General features: G+C 40.6%; 2 protein-coding genes across 3 annotated transcripts in view; one reads left to right on the top strand and one right to left on the bottom strand.

Moving 5' to 3' along the window:
* The window catches only part of EIF2AK4 (eukaryotic translation initiation factor 2 alpha kinase 4), a 100,947-nt gene extending 91,813 nt beyond the window's left edge, over positions 1–9,134 (top strand). For both annotated transcript variants that reach the window (XM_061157609.1, XM_061157608.1), the window contains 7 exons: positions 882–994; positions 3,934–3,992; positions 4,884–4,981; positions 6,177–6,245; positions 6,928–6,972; positions 8,300–8,418; positions 8,896–9,134. In XM_061157609.1, the coding sequence (XP_061013592.1) occupies positions 882–994; positions 3,934–3,992; positions 4,884–4,981; positions 6,177–6,245; positions 6,928–6,972; positions 8,300–8,418; positions 8,896–8,953 (561 nt within the window). In that variant the 3' untranslated portion in view covers positions 8,954–9,134. The remainder of the gene's footprint in view (positions 1–881; positions 995–3,933; positions 3,993–4,883; positions 4,982–6,176; positions 6,246–6,927; positions 6,973–8,299; positions 8,419–8,895) is intronic.
* Positions 9,135–9,425: 291 nt separating this feature from the next.
* SRP14 (signal recognition particle 14) lies at positions 9,426–12,664 on the bottom strand. The gene is made up of 5 exons (XM_061157612.1): positions 12,561–12,664; positions 12,339–12,411; positions 11,729–11,841; positions 10,477–10,509; positions 9,426–9,976 (listed from the first exon to the last, which is right to left on the bottom strand). The coding sequence occupies exons 1-5, from the start codon at positions 12,582–12,584 to the stop codon at positions 9,887–9,889; spliced, it is 333 nt and encodes a 110-aa protein (XP_061013595.1). The 5' UTR covers positions 12,585–12,664; the 3' UTR covers positions 9,426–9,886.
* Between the last annotated feature and the right edge of the window lie 869 nt (positions 12,665–13,533).

The following is a 13,533-nucleotide window of genomic DNA, read 5'->3' as shown; positions in this document are numbered from 1 at the left end:
TTAAGCAAAGGAATAACAACGGTAATGGCAGTTCTTTCAGTAGGTGGTCCCAAAGATAGAGGCAGGCCAGCAGAAAACTATTCCAGTATTACCCCAATTAGTCCATTTGGAGTGAAGCAGAATTGTGCAGAGGGGCACTTGAGCAGGAGAGAATGGTTCTAGCTGGATCATACAAAGCCAAAATGCCCAACTAGGGAATTCAAACCTGATTTAGCAGCTAGTGGGGAGCCGGTGGATGTTTTTGGACAGTAGGGAACATCAGAGTATATAAGAAAAGTTAACCTGCAGGGAGATGTCACGGAGTGAGGGATAACTGAAGCTGGGGATGGCTGAAGGCAGAATATCAGACCATCCCAAGCCAAGGCAGGGCACTGGCCATGGGAGTGAAGATGAACAGACGGGCGCCGTAAAAGTGGGATGACAGGACTAGGGTTTGGAAAGGAGGGGGAGGAGTTGTAGAAATCTTGGTGACTGACCCGAGGATGTTTAAAGGGGAAAACATGTGAAAGAATCAAATGAAATAGGAGCTGGTTTGTCTTGGCCTTTTTTTTGTTTTTAAATTCTGTTGTTTATAATAAGCTGTTCAAATCTAGACAGGGTTTCTCAGCAGCCACATTTTGACATTGTTGGCCAGATGCTCCCTTGTGGGGCTGTTGTAGGATGTTGAGCTGCATCCCTAGCGTCGACCCACCAGATGCCAGTATCACCCCCCACAGCTGTCACAACCACAGATGTCTCTGATCATTGCCGGATGCCCTGTGGGGAGCAAAATCACCCCCGGGTAAGAGCCACCAACCTGAACTGTTGACTGAGGAGTCTTACTATGGTACCCTTCAGCCTGTTGCCTTCAGAAATGATGGATCTGTTTCATTCTTTTTAAGGTTAAGTCTTTTGAGAAGGACAGGCAAACAGAGAAACGTGTGCTGGAGTCTGATCTTGTGGACCACGTTGTACAGAAACTGAGGACTAAAGTCAGTGATGAGAGGACTACCAGGTAACTTAGTAAACAAAAGACCAGAAAACCAGCTGCAACTGCCTACATAGAATTTTCATACATTTATTTTAAATATCAATTTGATCCTTTGGGGAGATAAAGACCAGTCAGGATAACTTTTTTTTTCCCAGGGTAACTTTTAATGAACCATAGTACAGCTTCTGAATAACTCAGTAGTTTAATTCTATGACTCCATGTAAAACTAGTCATAACTTACTCTCAGCATTCGTCCTTCATAACACGTCAAAGATTATTTTATCATTTTGAAAAGCCTGAGGAACCACAGTCTAGCTGCCGTTATCTCATTTGGTCTGTTAATCAGTGACCCGCAGTAGTGTTTTGTCACTGGTTTTGAAAGATCTAATATTCTGGGAAATAATAATGTTCTGGGAAAAGTTCTCACTCATCATATCAATGCAAATTGGTTCAACTGTCTGCATAGGAATTTAACAGTTAAAAGCCTTAAAACTAAAAAAAAAAAAAAGACCCAGTAATTCCACTTCAGAAATTTACAGTAAAATTATTCCATAGGGATAGTACAAAGATGTCTATCAACACACATTATTTCTAACAGCAGTTCTCAAAAATTTTGGTCTCAGAACCACTTCATACCCTTAAAAATTATTTGAGGACCCCCTAAGAGCTTCGTTTATGTAGCTTATATCTATCAATATTTCTATGTTAGAAACTAAAATGTAAACATTTTAAAAATGCTTATTCTAAAATAACAATAATAAACTCATGACATGCAAACCTAAATAACATTTTTAATGGAAATAACTATTTTCCAAAACAAAATAAATTTAGTAGGAAAGGTAGCATTGTTTTAAATTTTTGCAGATATTGTTGTTTTAATTTTTGTAATCTCTAATCATAAGTAGAAGAAACTATATTGTTTTATTACTATTACTGTCTTATGTTGTCTGTTTCTGCATTCAGTCTCTTATGATATACATCATGTAGTCTCTGGAAAATTCCATTACACATTAATGAAAGGATACAAATAAAAGGATAATTAACATGTTAGGATTATTGTGAAAATACTCTTGACTTTGCAAATACCCTGTGAAAGGATCTCAGGGACCTCCAGGGTCCCTGGGAACCTCACCTATTTTTTTCTTTTTTTTTTTTGGGAACCTCACTTATAATATTCACAGTAATTCAGTGATAGAAGATTGCTCAAATTATAGTAAATACAGTGAAATACTGTGCAGCCTTTAAAAATTATTTTTCTAATAAAGCTGAGTTTATTATAAGGAAGGATGTCCACAAATAAGATATGATCCCATTTTTGCTGCAACCAAAATATATAGCTCATACACAGAAAAATGTCTGGAATGATGAACCAAATTTTTCATTACAGTTATTTCTGATTAGTGGGATTACAAAGGATCATTTCCCTTGCTTTTCTATATTTTTGTAAGCCTTTTATTTATGCTTAGAAAAAAAGTACTCTACTGGGGGACTTCCCTGGTGGTCCAGTGGTTGAGAATCCTTGCAGTGCAGGGGACACTGGTTCTATCCCTGGTCAGGGAACTAAGAGCCTACATGCCACAGGGCAACTAAGTCCATCTGCCACAACTACAGAGCCCACGTGCTCTGGAGCCTGCAACTAAGATCTAAAGCCATAAATAAATAAATTTTTTTTTTTTAAATACCTTTTTTTACTTACATCAGTAAATTCTCAGTCAGCAATTTTGCCCTTCAGGGGACATTTGGCAATATTTGCAGACATTTTTGGTTGTTATCTACTACTGTTATCTAGTAAGCACGAGGCTGGTGGTGGTTTAGTCACTAAGTCATGTCTGACTTGTGTGACCCCATGGACTGTAGCCAGACTCCTCTGTCCATGGGATTTGCCAGGCAGGAATATTGGAGTGAATTGCCATTTTCTTCTCCAGGCGATCTCTTCCCAGTGCAGGGATTGAACCCCGTCTCCTGCATTGCAGGTGGATTCTTTACCACCTGAGCCACCAGGGAAGCCCAGTAATCATCAGGGCTGCTGTTAAACATCCTATAATTAAGAGGACTGACTCCCCACCTCCACCCCAACAAAGAATCATCTGGCCCAAATGTCAGGCTGAGAAATCCTGACTTATATAAAATCAATGTTCTTGCTTGCATGGCCTTCCCTGGCCCCACCCCCGGCCCCACCCATCTCCACCTAGCTTGAATAAATTCACTGTCAGGCTTTTTCTAAGAGTATATATGTGTGTGTATATATATATATAATGTTCTTGAAGTCTCTAGATATTAGGATTAAGAATCCAAATCAAAGGCAGAGCTTTAGAAGAGAAAGCAAAAAGTAGTTAACTAATTAATAGCAACTATTAGTAATAGTACAGGCAAACATTATTAAGACACTTAACAGGCCAGATGGGATTTAGTTTAAGCAGGGAAGGGCTTAAAATCTTTCTTCCATGTGAATGATTATTTCCCTGTTTTCCCAAGATAGAGTGCTATTATGTCTCTCAAAGGCTATAAATTAATTCAGTGTTTGAAAGAACATCCATTCACAGCTTCTGAAAGAATCTCATTTACTAAATGTTCTCTTGTGGGTGATCACCAAGGTTGCATCCATAATGAAAGTGGGGCATTGCTAATGTTTCCTTGTATTGTGAGGAGAGCAGAAAGAACACCCATTGTATTTCATTGAAATTAGCTTCTTATGTTGAGCCAGTAATCCAAACCCAGCTGAATAAATCAGAATGTTGTCTCTAAGACTGTTAATTTGAAGTGACATCCTTTATAATTTTTATTTGCTCTTAATCAAAAGCATAATTAAGGGCAAATTTTGTTTTCCTCCGCTAATCAATATTTATTAAATATCAGTATTTTATATTTAATAGAAAGCCTCTAAGTGTAGCTCACTATAAATTATGTGTTGCTTTTGTGTTAGCGACTGTTTATTCTAACTGTTTTTGTTTGCTTGTTTTTAGAGAAGCTTCCGATAATCTTACAGTACAAAATCTGAAGGGATCATTTTCTAATGCTTCAGGTATAATTACTAATTGTAATTTAAACATAATAATGCTTGTGTGTGTGTGTACATGTTTGCTTTAAATACTTAGAACTGTGGCTAACTCACTGCATCAGTAATATCCTCTTAAAGTAACATATGTACAATTAGTTATACCAAAAAGAATTAATCCCTATGAAACTTACATTCTAGAAAATGATAAAACTACTGGGAGTTTGGTGACTCTTCTGGTCCTGATATGTCTGTCTGATTTTTACAAGTGGTTTAATCTTCCTTTGATTCAGTTTATTATGTAGATCAAATGTGGATAAATTTTTCCCATATAGAAGATTGAAGAAAAGTATTTTTTAGTGCCCTGGAGACATTCTGTACATTTGTTTTCATGAAAGCCAAGAGGAAACAGTGGTGATAGTTACACCTTTAGTTTTACTACATTTGTCAACCCAAGTGAAAAAGAAACGTCCCAGTGAAGTCCACGAGAACACATTACTTGACTTTTAACAGAATTAAGCTTTTTGGGTTCATTTCTGTTAGCAGGCTTTCTGCCACCATCAGATTTCAAATACTTAGAGGAATTTAAAGAATTATAGTTTGGGAAATGTTAAGCTTGCCTTTTTTTTCCTTACGTTCATGAGGTTTGAGTCATATTGCCTTCCTGTGCCTTTGTCACCTCCCACTGAAGGAGGGAAGGCTGGTGATCCTGACAGAAGTGTCAGAACTACTAGGGGATAAGTGGGGTCCTGGGTTTCTGGTCAAGTGCAGACAGTTGCAGAGACAGAAAACAAGGCTTAGACATAATCCAGTCCACAGAATCACCCCCAAGTGGATCCTAATCATCTCTGCCAGCTCTGTGGTGTGTGATAGAAAGTGGGACCAGATAAGGCCATAACTGCAAAAACTCTGTTTCAGGTTTGTTTGAAATCCATGGAGCAACGGTTGTTCCCATTGTGAGTGTGGTTGCCCCCGAAAAGCTGTCAGCCAGCACCAGAAGGCGGTATGAGACTCAGGTACATGGTCAGAGTGTTCTCGGCTTTCTAACATGAGCCACAAAGGAGGAAGAAAACAAGAAAGGGAACGAAGGAACAGTTTCCTGGAAATGTTTTTCTTCCCAATTCCTGAACTTGGTGACTTCTAAAAATCTCACTAGCACAAAGCATCACAGGTGCCAAGATTCTGCCCCGTTTGTCCTCCAAAGAGGCCTCCGTGTACACTGTGGGCACCCAGAAGCAGTGTTGTCAAAATTACTGAGTCCAGGCAAAAAGTTTCTGATCCCATTTGGTCTTGTTGTATATAACAAAGCAGAAGAGATCTACCACAAGACATGTAGCAGGTTTCTCACTGCATACATGTTTCTGGTATCTTATTTGCCTGGTTCTGTGCTAAGTGCCAGGTAAAATGGAAAACACGTGACATGGCCCCGTCCTCAAAGACTTTATAACCTTAGAAGCATATATATAGTTGGAGAATAGAAGAAAATCAGTAATAGGATGCTGAATTAAAATAAGGGTTAGAGTATGCTACAGACATGGGGGAGAGAGAAAGATCAGTGTTTGTATGGATGATCAAGATAGGCTTCGTGGAGGTGATCCCTGAAGGATTTCAGTAGGCAGAGAGGGAAGATGAGGGTGTTCCAAATGGAAGGGACAGAGGGAAGGACAGTGTAAACAAAGCTAATGAGCAGAGTTAGGACACAGGCCTCATCTGGGAGTAGGGTATGAGAGGGTAGCCATTATTAGGAGTGTAATTAGACTGAAACACAAAAGATCAAGTTACCTCATTTTGTTAGCTTTCCTGGCTGTTTCTCAGTGTGTTGGGTGGAAACTCACTTTTCATATCTACGATATTTCAGTTCCATGTTCTCAATGCTGTCACTGTCCCCTTCTTAAATTTAGCTTAATACTAAAATCTCCCTGCTTCCGCATGCACTGTTTTACAGTACTGAGCTTTTATTACATGTCAGTTCAAAATTATAAAGAAATAAGCAGCTTAGTAAACAAATGATCAAGGTAGGCTATAAAATCTCATTTTCCCTGAGGTTGTAATACACTAGACACTCATCTTACTGAGGTGGATGAAGAGCAAGTTCTTATATAATATTTGGTTTGTCACCTGTGATTGTTTCCTAGAATAAGAACTGAAATGGCAAGAAAGATGGCTTGATGGGACAGGTTCTGAACTCTAACACACTTTCCTTCTTGTTAGGTACAAACCCGACTTCAGACCTCCCTTGCTAACTTACATCAGAAAAGCAGCGAAATTGAAATTTTGGCTGTAAGTCACTTTCTTTAACTTTCTGAGGATGGCTTTTGTCCACACTGTCAAATTTTTGCTCATTGTCAACAGAATTGGGATACTGGCTTGTTTCTCCTAGTTTCTTCCTCTGAAAGATTGGGAGGAGGGGGACTGAAAATGAAAATCATTTTTCTAAATGTTTCAGGCTTCCCTGATAGTTCAGTTGGTAAAGACTTTGCCTGCAGTGGAGACCCTGGTTCGATTCCTGGGTTGGGAAGATCCACTGAAGAAGGGATAGGCTACCCACTCCAGTATTCTTGGGGTTCCCTCATGGCTCAGCTGGTAAAGAACTCACCCGCAATGTGGGAGACCTGGGTTTGATCCTTGGGTTGGGAAGATCCCCTGGAGAAGGGAATGGCTACCCACTCCAGTCATCTGGCCCGGGGAATTCCATGGACTGTATATTCCATGGGGTTGCAAAGAGTCAGATACGACTGAGCAACTTTCACTCTTCACTTTGCAGGCCTTTGCAGGTAGTGCTGCCAAAGCTTTGTGGTGTGATGTGTTAGTTCTGAGTGCTGAGATCACATCACTGCCAAATTCAATAAGCAGCATGGAAGCATCCCATTCATGCTGCTCCATCCAAAGTGACACCACAGTCACAAGTCAGTATGTGCTGCTTAGGATCCCTGACATGATGTACATTTTTGTGTATCAACAGGTGGATCTACCCAAAGAAACAATCTTACAGTTTCTGTCATTAGAGGTAAGCAAGATGAACTCCTCTGCACTACTAGTCTTTAAAATCCCAAAGTTTGCTGTTGATTTGCTAAAAGAAAGTTGAAAGTGGCATTATTTTCTTTGATATGAGGTATTTTTCTAGCAGTCCCAGGAATTTAGGAGCATTGTTTCTTTTATGTGACATGTATTACTAAATCAGATTTTGAGGGAATCACACTTTTCTAGTGTTCTGGGGTTTTTTTTAACGTTTCAGAGATGTTTTTAACAAACACCTAGGGTTTTTTCTGTGTGTCGAGCTCTAGCAGGCTTTGTTCTAAGCACTTTAGGAATGTTAACTCGTTTAATCATAACAACCCCAAGGGATACATACTGTTACCTTTTTACAGATCCTTATTTTCCATTTTATGGAGAATGGAAGCAGAGAGGTTAAACATCTTACTCAAAGTCACCCAACTAGGGAGTTGCAGAGCCAGGATTTGAACCTAGGCAAACTAGTGGAATCTACACTCTCACCCACTATACTGTGCTGCTTCAAACCTTCATTCCAACCAGGAAAGCTCATCTGCAGAACTAAAACTATATGGAAGCTCTTTCTGTAAAAACTGAATGTAGGTCCTTTTTTATATGCTTTTTTTTAGTAGGTACATACCTTTATTATCAAATAGCCTAACTGAACTTTTAAAAAAATTTAATACTTACCTTTGCTATAAGAATATTTAACTGTAAGAATAACTACATGTGATTTTTGCAGCATATCTAACCAAAGAATACTTTTGTCTATCCAGAGTGTTTAGTCAGATTAAGTTAGATGAAAAATGAACTCTGCCCCAGAATTGACATTTCATGCTATATTTCAAGGTTATTCTCCATTTATATAAAATATTGGTTATATTCCTTGTGCTGTACAATATATCTTGTAGCTTCTCTTATAAGCTGACTCCCCCCCACCCCGTCCTCCGTCCCCACTGGTATTCTCCCATCTGGTAAATAAGCATATAGCATGATACTGGTAATTTACTGCTTCATGAGCCACTCAAACAGGTGCACATCAGAAGTGGCATCTCCATCTCACCTAAAGTCAACAGTTGGCAGAAATAACTGGTGTAGTCACATTAACACACTGGGGCTGCATCATTCTTAGGCAGGATCTAGTAAGCTGGTTTTATAAAGAAATTCAGTTCTTCAAAGGAAGAACCCTGGCAGTCTCCCCACTAGTTTTCTCCCCCCTGTAACTGATTTCTTCAGTGTACATAGAGGGGGCATGGCATTGACACCTCATTAGTGACCCAGGAAAAGCCAATTAATAAACCCTAGTACCTGCTGTGTTAAGTTTTATCTATATTTTTTCCTAGTGGGATGCTGATGAACAGGCATTTAACACAACTGTGAAGCAGCTGCTGTCACGCCTGCCAAAGCAGAGATACCTCAAATTAGTCTGTGATGAGATTTATAACATCAAAGTAGAAAAAAAGTAAGTTATCACTTAGGTATTGCAGGTTTCAATATAGGTTAAAACTCAAGCTGGGGCTGGGGGGGTGTTGTTTGTTTTTAGGAGTTTTTCCCCAAGAAGGGGTTTTGGAGTGACAAATATGTTATTGTCTTGTTGAGGTTAGATGACTAAGAAGTTGCTATGTTAGAACTGCAGTTGGTGACCAGTAAATACATGTCAGGACTGTGAATCATAGTCATGATCTTATCAATAACAACACAGTGATCTCAGTAGCAGCTATCCCAGTTATCATTTTAATCACCCAGGTAACTCCTATGTTTTATGTCCCCTTGTCAGAATGCGTTGTTCATGTTTTCAAACACTAAAATGTTTTTAGTGACCAGCCTTCCATCTTGTTTTTGATTACACAGAACTCCTACAGTTAAGTGTTCTAAAAATAAATTATCAGCCCCATTCTCTACCCGTTACACTGATCCTGTCTTCTCCCTCCTCTTGCAGGGTGTCTGTGCTCTTCCTGTACAGCTACAGAGATGACTACTACAGAATCTTATTTTAATCCTAAAGAACTATCATTACATTGTTCAAACAGACAGGAGCTTATATTACAAAATATTGTACATTCATTGTAATTTTAAATTAGCTTTACATTCTAAAAGCTGTCCTACAAAGCTGAGCTTTGTAGGTTTTTCATGTGTAATATATTATAAATTTATCTTTTGAATAAATGTTTTCATATATGTGTTGCTTTTTAATTGCAAATCTATTAACACTGCAGGGTTTATGGAGCTAGAACACAAGAAAACAGCTTTGTTCTTCTCTTAGACCTATATACCAAGCATATGAAAATGTCCTTTAAAGTAAAGGGCATAAAGAAATCAAGTATCATCATTAACTTGGAATCTTTATTCTTGATGATTCTCTAATAAGCTTATCCTTAGTCTGGTTAAGCAAACTCTTATTTGGCTATGAAACTCATTCAAATTTGCTAAAGGCACTAAGATGATAAAATTACACAGCCAGCTGGGAAATCCATGAAATAACACAACTTTTAATAAAAGTGTCAGGTTTCAGTTCCAGTAAACCAAAAGACAGGGCCTCAAGCCTATTCATAGTCACATCATTCCAGAACGAGGAGCTGTGGCCAGAAACTTTTTATGGGGCAGGAAAAAGAATAAAAGTTGGTCAGTGCTGATAAATACAGGTTAAATAATACACTGCTCTTTACAGATGGCTACAGAGTCTGTAAACTATTATCCAGGAATATACAACCGTCCAACACAAACCACTTAGCCAGATCTAAGATAAACTGGCTTCTTGTAACTACCCTGTAAACACTGCAGCCCTTCTTCCATCCAAAAATGACCCTAATCTCACATGAAAACAGTCATTATAAGGGAGTCAGAAACTCAGCTTTGTGGCCAAAAATAAAAACCAAAGGAAAAATAGCAATTCAGTGGTTAGTTGGTGAAAGTGGGAAAGCTGGTGCCCTTCACTGTGCTGCTTTGCTCTTCTTACTCTTGCTCTTTTTGTCCCTCTTCTTCAGCCCATCCATGTTAGCTCGCAATAGGTTTGAATAAGCCTAAAAGACACAGAACGTGACCTTAGTGGGAAAAGTTGCAAATTGGTGCAGCATCTGCCCTACTTCCATAATGGATTTAGGGTTGCCAAAATCAGAAAGCCTAACTCATAAAGTGTAGAATACTATGGGACACTTGTGTTCTAAGCAACATGGTGTAAGGGAAACACCCTCACATTATAGCAGCTTCTGCAACACCAACTAGTGAGTTGCACATTTTTTACTTTTCTTTTAAGCAAAAATGGAAGACTGCAGGCAACTTACGTAACTGTACTGTAAGTATGGCATATATGAAGCCTAAGACAACAAAATTTAGCTAAAAAGACAATGTCAGTGTTGAAGTAAAATTTGTGGCTTGGCAGCTTTTACTTGTAAACGATTGGTAAAATACAGTATCACAGGAGAGCAGTGAACTTAAATCACAATCTTAACCCAACCCAGTGTTAAACATTAGGCTGACTCTTGACTCAAGAAATGGGACACAGAGAACACCAGAAACTCACCATCTGAAACTTATTCACTTCTTTGGAGCTCACCTGGAAAATAAGGGGGAAAAGATCACCCCTGTTACCACAAAAAAATCATCTGCCTCACCCAGTAAAACTCAAAAACCTCATGAAGACATCCTAATCTTTAAAAATATTTCTTCCCCACTGCAGGAATGGGAAAGCTATTTTTCTACTAAAAGCTATTTTTCTACTCCACTTTCCTCTGCCTGAGGAACAAGTAAAGTAGCTGTGCACTTTTAGAATTGTACCAAGATGGGAAAGATGGGCTGCTTAAGAAGCTATGCTTCTCGCCTCTGTTGAAATCTCTTAAACACATCGCACTGATTTTTTCTAAGGAGTCTAAGAGATGTCAAAGAACTTAACCTTTTGTGCAAGATACATTTAAATTACACCCTCCCCATCTTATTTTAAACCTACCTTCCATTAATTCAGGCCCATTTAAGCAAACTGCAAGCTACCACAAGAGAAATTTTATGTCTGAAGATTCCTTAGTTTTCCGTATTTCATGACACCCAACTTTATTTTTTTTTTTAAGCCACATAAATGCTTGCTTTATTGTAAAAATCTTCTCAAGATACCTAGTAATGGAACATTAATCAACTAATTATGGCCCACATTTTTGTGGATATCCTATACTGATTAGAGGGCAGTCTGGTTCTGTCCCAGTAGAATAAAGAAGTATTCATTTGATCCAAGGAGCCTCTTGCTTTGCCATATTCAACTTCCACTTTGAAAGGGAGCTCTTATTCAATGTGCCATATGCTCAGCAGTGTCTGACTCTTTGCAACCCCATGGCCTGTAGCATGCCAGGCTACATACTCAAATTCAAAACCTGATACAATACATGTTTGGCACCTGAACCACAACCATAAAGGAATAATCAGCTTAAAAGCATCTGGTACCAAGAAACTGTTCACTGAAGCCCCAGCACAGTAAGAGAATAAGGAATCAACTGCCAGCTGCTCCTTACAGTGCTACTCTGAGTAAGGACTGATATGCTAATATTTTTTTCTAACAAGTGTTTGACTTCTACCTTCTTCATTTTAATTTTGCTCTTGGCCTTTCTATTACCAAGGTAGTAAAAGAAGATCTTAATTTCAAAACAGCTGGGGAACTACACACTAGGCTTTATTCAGTAACTTACAAAAAAAAAACAACCCCACAAAACCGGGTACAAATATAACCCATCCTCAGTTAAGTTCAAGTCTTTAAACTCCAAAACAGGAGTATTAGGAATCCAACTTACCACAGTGCTGATCTTCTTTTTCCCATCAGTAGCTCTTAAGAGACATTTGTTGTCTGAGGGCTCAAAGCCCTCCACAGAACCCTTCCTTGGAATGGGTTTAGTTCGGCCATCATCTGCATGAAAAACACATCCTGGTGAACACAGTCACAGGCTTAACAGGTAGACAAAAAGTTAATAAGTCGGGAAGGCATACAAAGAGGATACCTAATCCACCTCCACTGATCTAGTTCTGTTAACCACATTATCTGCTATCATAGATGGCTTGATCACACCTTGGGAAACCTACCTGCTACTCCCACGATGGGCACATTGTAATACCAAAGCACATTAAATCTCACTAATCATGGCGCGGCTTGGAATCCTTGACAAGGACAGCCCTGACATGACTGGGGCCCACTGAAACCGGAACTGACTTAGGTGGCTAAGTGCTGGGGGCCGCACCAGCCCCAATCCCTAATACTCTCTGGCCCCTCAGCTCTGAATGGGCCCAGTAGAAGGTGGAGGAAGGTAGGGGAAGCAGAGGATGGGCAGCAGAAAGATTCTGCCTGAGGCTCCCAGTCACTGGGCCTCCCAGCCCCCTTCCGGCCTTGCCGCGTCCACAGCTGCTTACACTTCTTCAGGGTGATGAACACGCTGCCCGACAACCGACACTTCTGGAAGAGCCTAGTCAGCTCCGTCAGGAACTGGAACACAACAAGCCCGGCCCCGTTAGGCAACCACAAACCCCCTTCCCGCCTCGTCAAAGTCCCTGTCCCTCCCGAAGAACGAGACAGAGGTCCCGACCTAAGCCCCAAACAGCATCGGTCCCTCAGCCGGCCAGCTCTGGCTATACCTGTTCACTCTCCAGCAGCACCATCCTGGCGCTGCTGGCTCCGCTCGGTCAGCACAAGCCCCAAGCCGTTGGAGCCGGAAGTTTCACCCGGCCTGGGCGGGACTTCCGCCATTAGGTTTCTTATTTCTTTCACCCAATCCCTGCTTCCACCGTTTCACCGCCACCTCGCGCCCGCGCTCAGGGACGCCCCCATCTGTTCCGGGAGAGCAACGACCCCGAGGGCCTTTGGAGTGTGCGAGATTTCACATAGAAGCAGTCTCCTCATCCAAGCAGCGGAAGGGAGTGAGAGCGCGGAAGGATTTAATGGAAACGTATAGTTGTGGCTCAGCTGGTAGAGAATCCGCCCGCAATGCGTGAGACCTGGGTTCGATCCCTGGGTTGGGAAGATCCCCTGGAGAAGGGAAAAGCTACCCACTCCAGTAATGGAGAATTCCATGGGCAAGTCCATGGGGTCGCGAGGAGTCAGACACGATAGAGTGACTTTCCCTTTATAGCTGTGTACATTCAGCTGTGTGTTGGGCAAGTTACCTAGCAGTTCAGTGCTTCAGTTTCCTCAACCTATAATAATAGTTTCCACTTCACAGTGTGGCTTTGAAGAGTAAATGAGCTAATATTAAACACAATAGTGCACGGCTCATAGAGCCTGCTCAATAATCGTTAGCTCTTGTCGTTTTTATCATTGCCATTGTATTCAGTTCAGTTCAGTTCAGTCGCTCAGTCGTGTCCTACTCTTTGCTACCCCATGAGTCGCAGCACGCCAGGTCTCCCTGTCCATCACCAACTCCCAGAGTTTACTCAAACTCATGTCCATCGAGTTGGTGATGCCATCCAGCCATCTCATCCTCTGTCATCCCCTTCTCGTCCTGCCCCCAATCCCTCCCAGCATCAGGGTCTTTTCCAATGAGTCAACACTTCGCATGAGGTGGCCAAAGTATTGAAGTTTCAGTTTCAACATCAGTCCTTCCAATGAACA

The sequence above is a fragment of the Dama dama genome, chromosome 12 (genome assembly GCF_033118175.1).
Source record: "Dama dama isolate Ldn47 chromosome 12, ASM3311817v1, whole genome shotgun sequence".
NCBI lineage: Eukaryota > Metazoa > Chordata > Mammalia > Artiodactyla > Cervidae > Dama > Dama dama.
The sequence above is the reverse complement of the archived record's forward strand: the minus strand, read 5'-3'. Positions and strand labels throughout refer to the sequence as shown.

Excerpts from the sequence above, each read along its gene's own strand:
- SRP14 (XM_061157612.1), bottom strand. The coding sequence starts at position 12,584 with ATGGTGCTGCTGGAGAGTGAACAG. Across the intron at positions 10,510-11,728 it reads AAAAGAAGATCAGCACTGTG|GTGAGCTCCAAAGAAGTGAA; the intron begins GTAAGTTGGATT and ends CTTATTTTCCAG. Across the intron at positions 9,977-10,476 it reads AAGTGAATAAGTTTCAGATG|GCTTATTCAAACCTATTGCG; the intron begins GTGAGTTTCTGG and ends TGTGTCTTTTAG.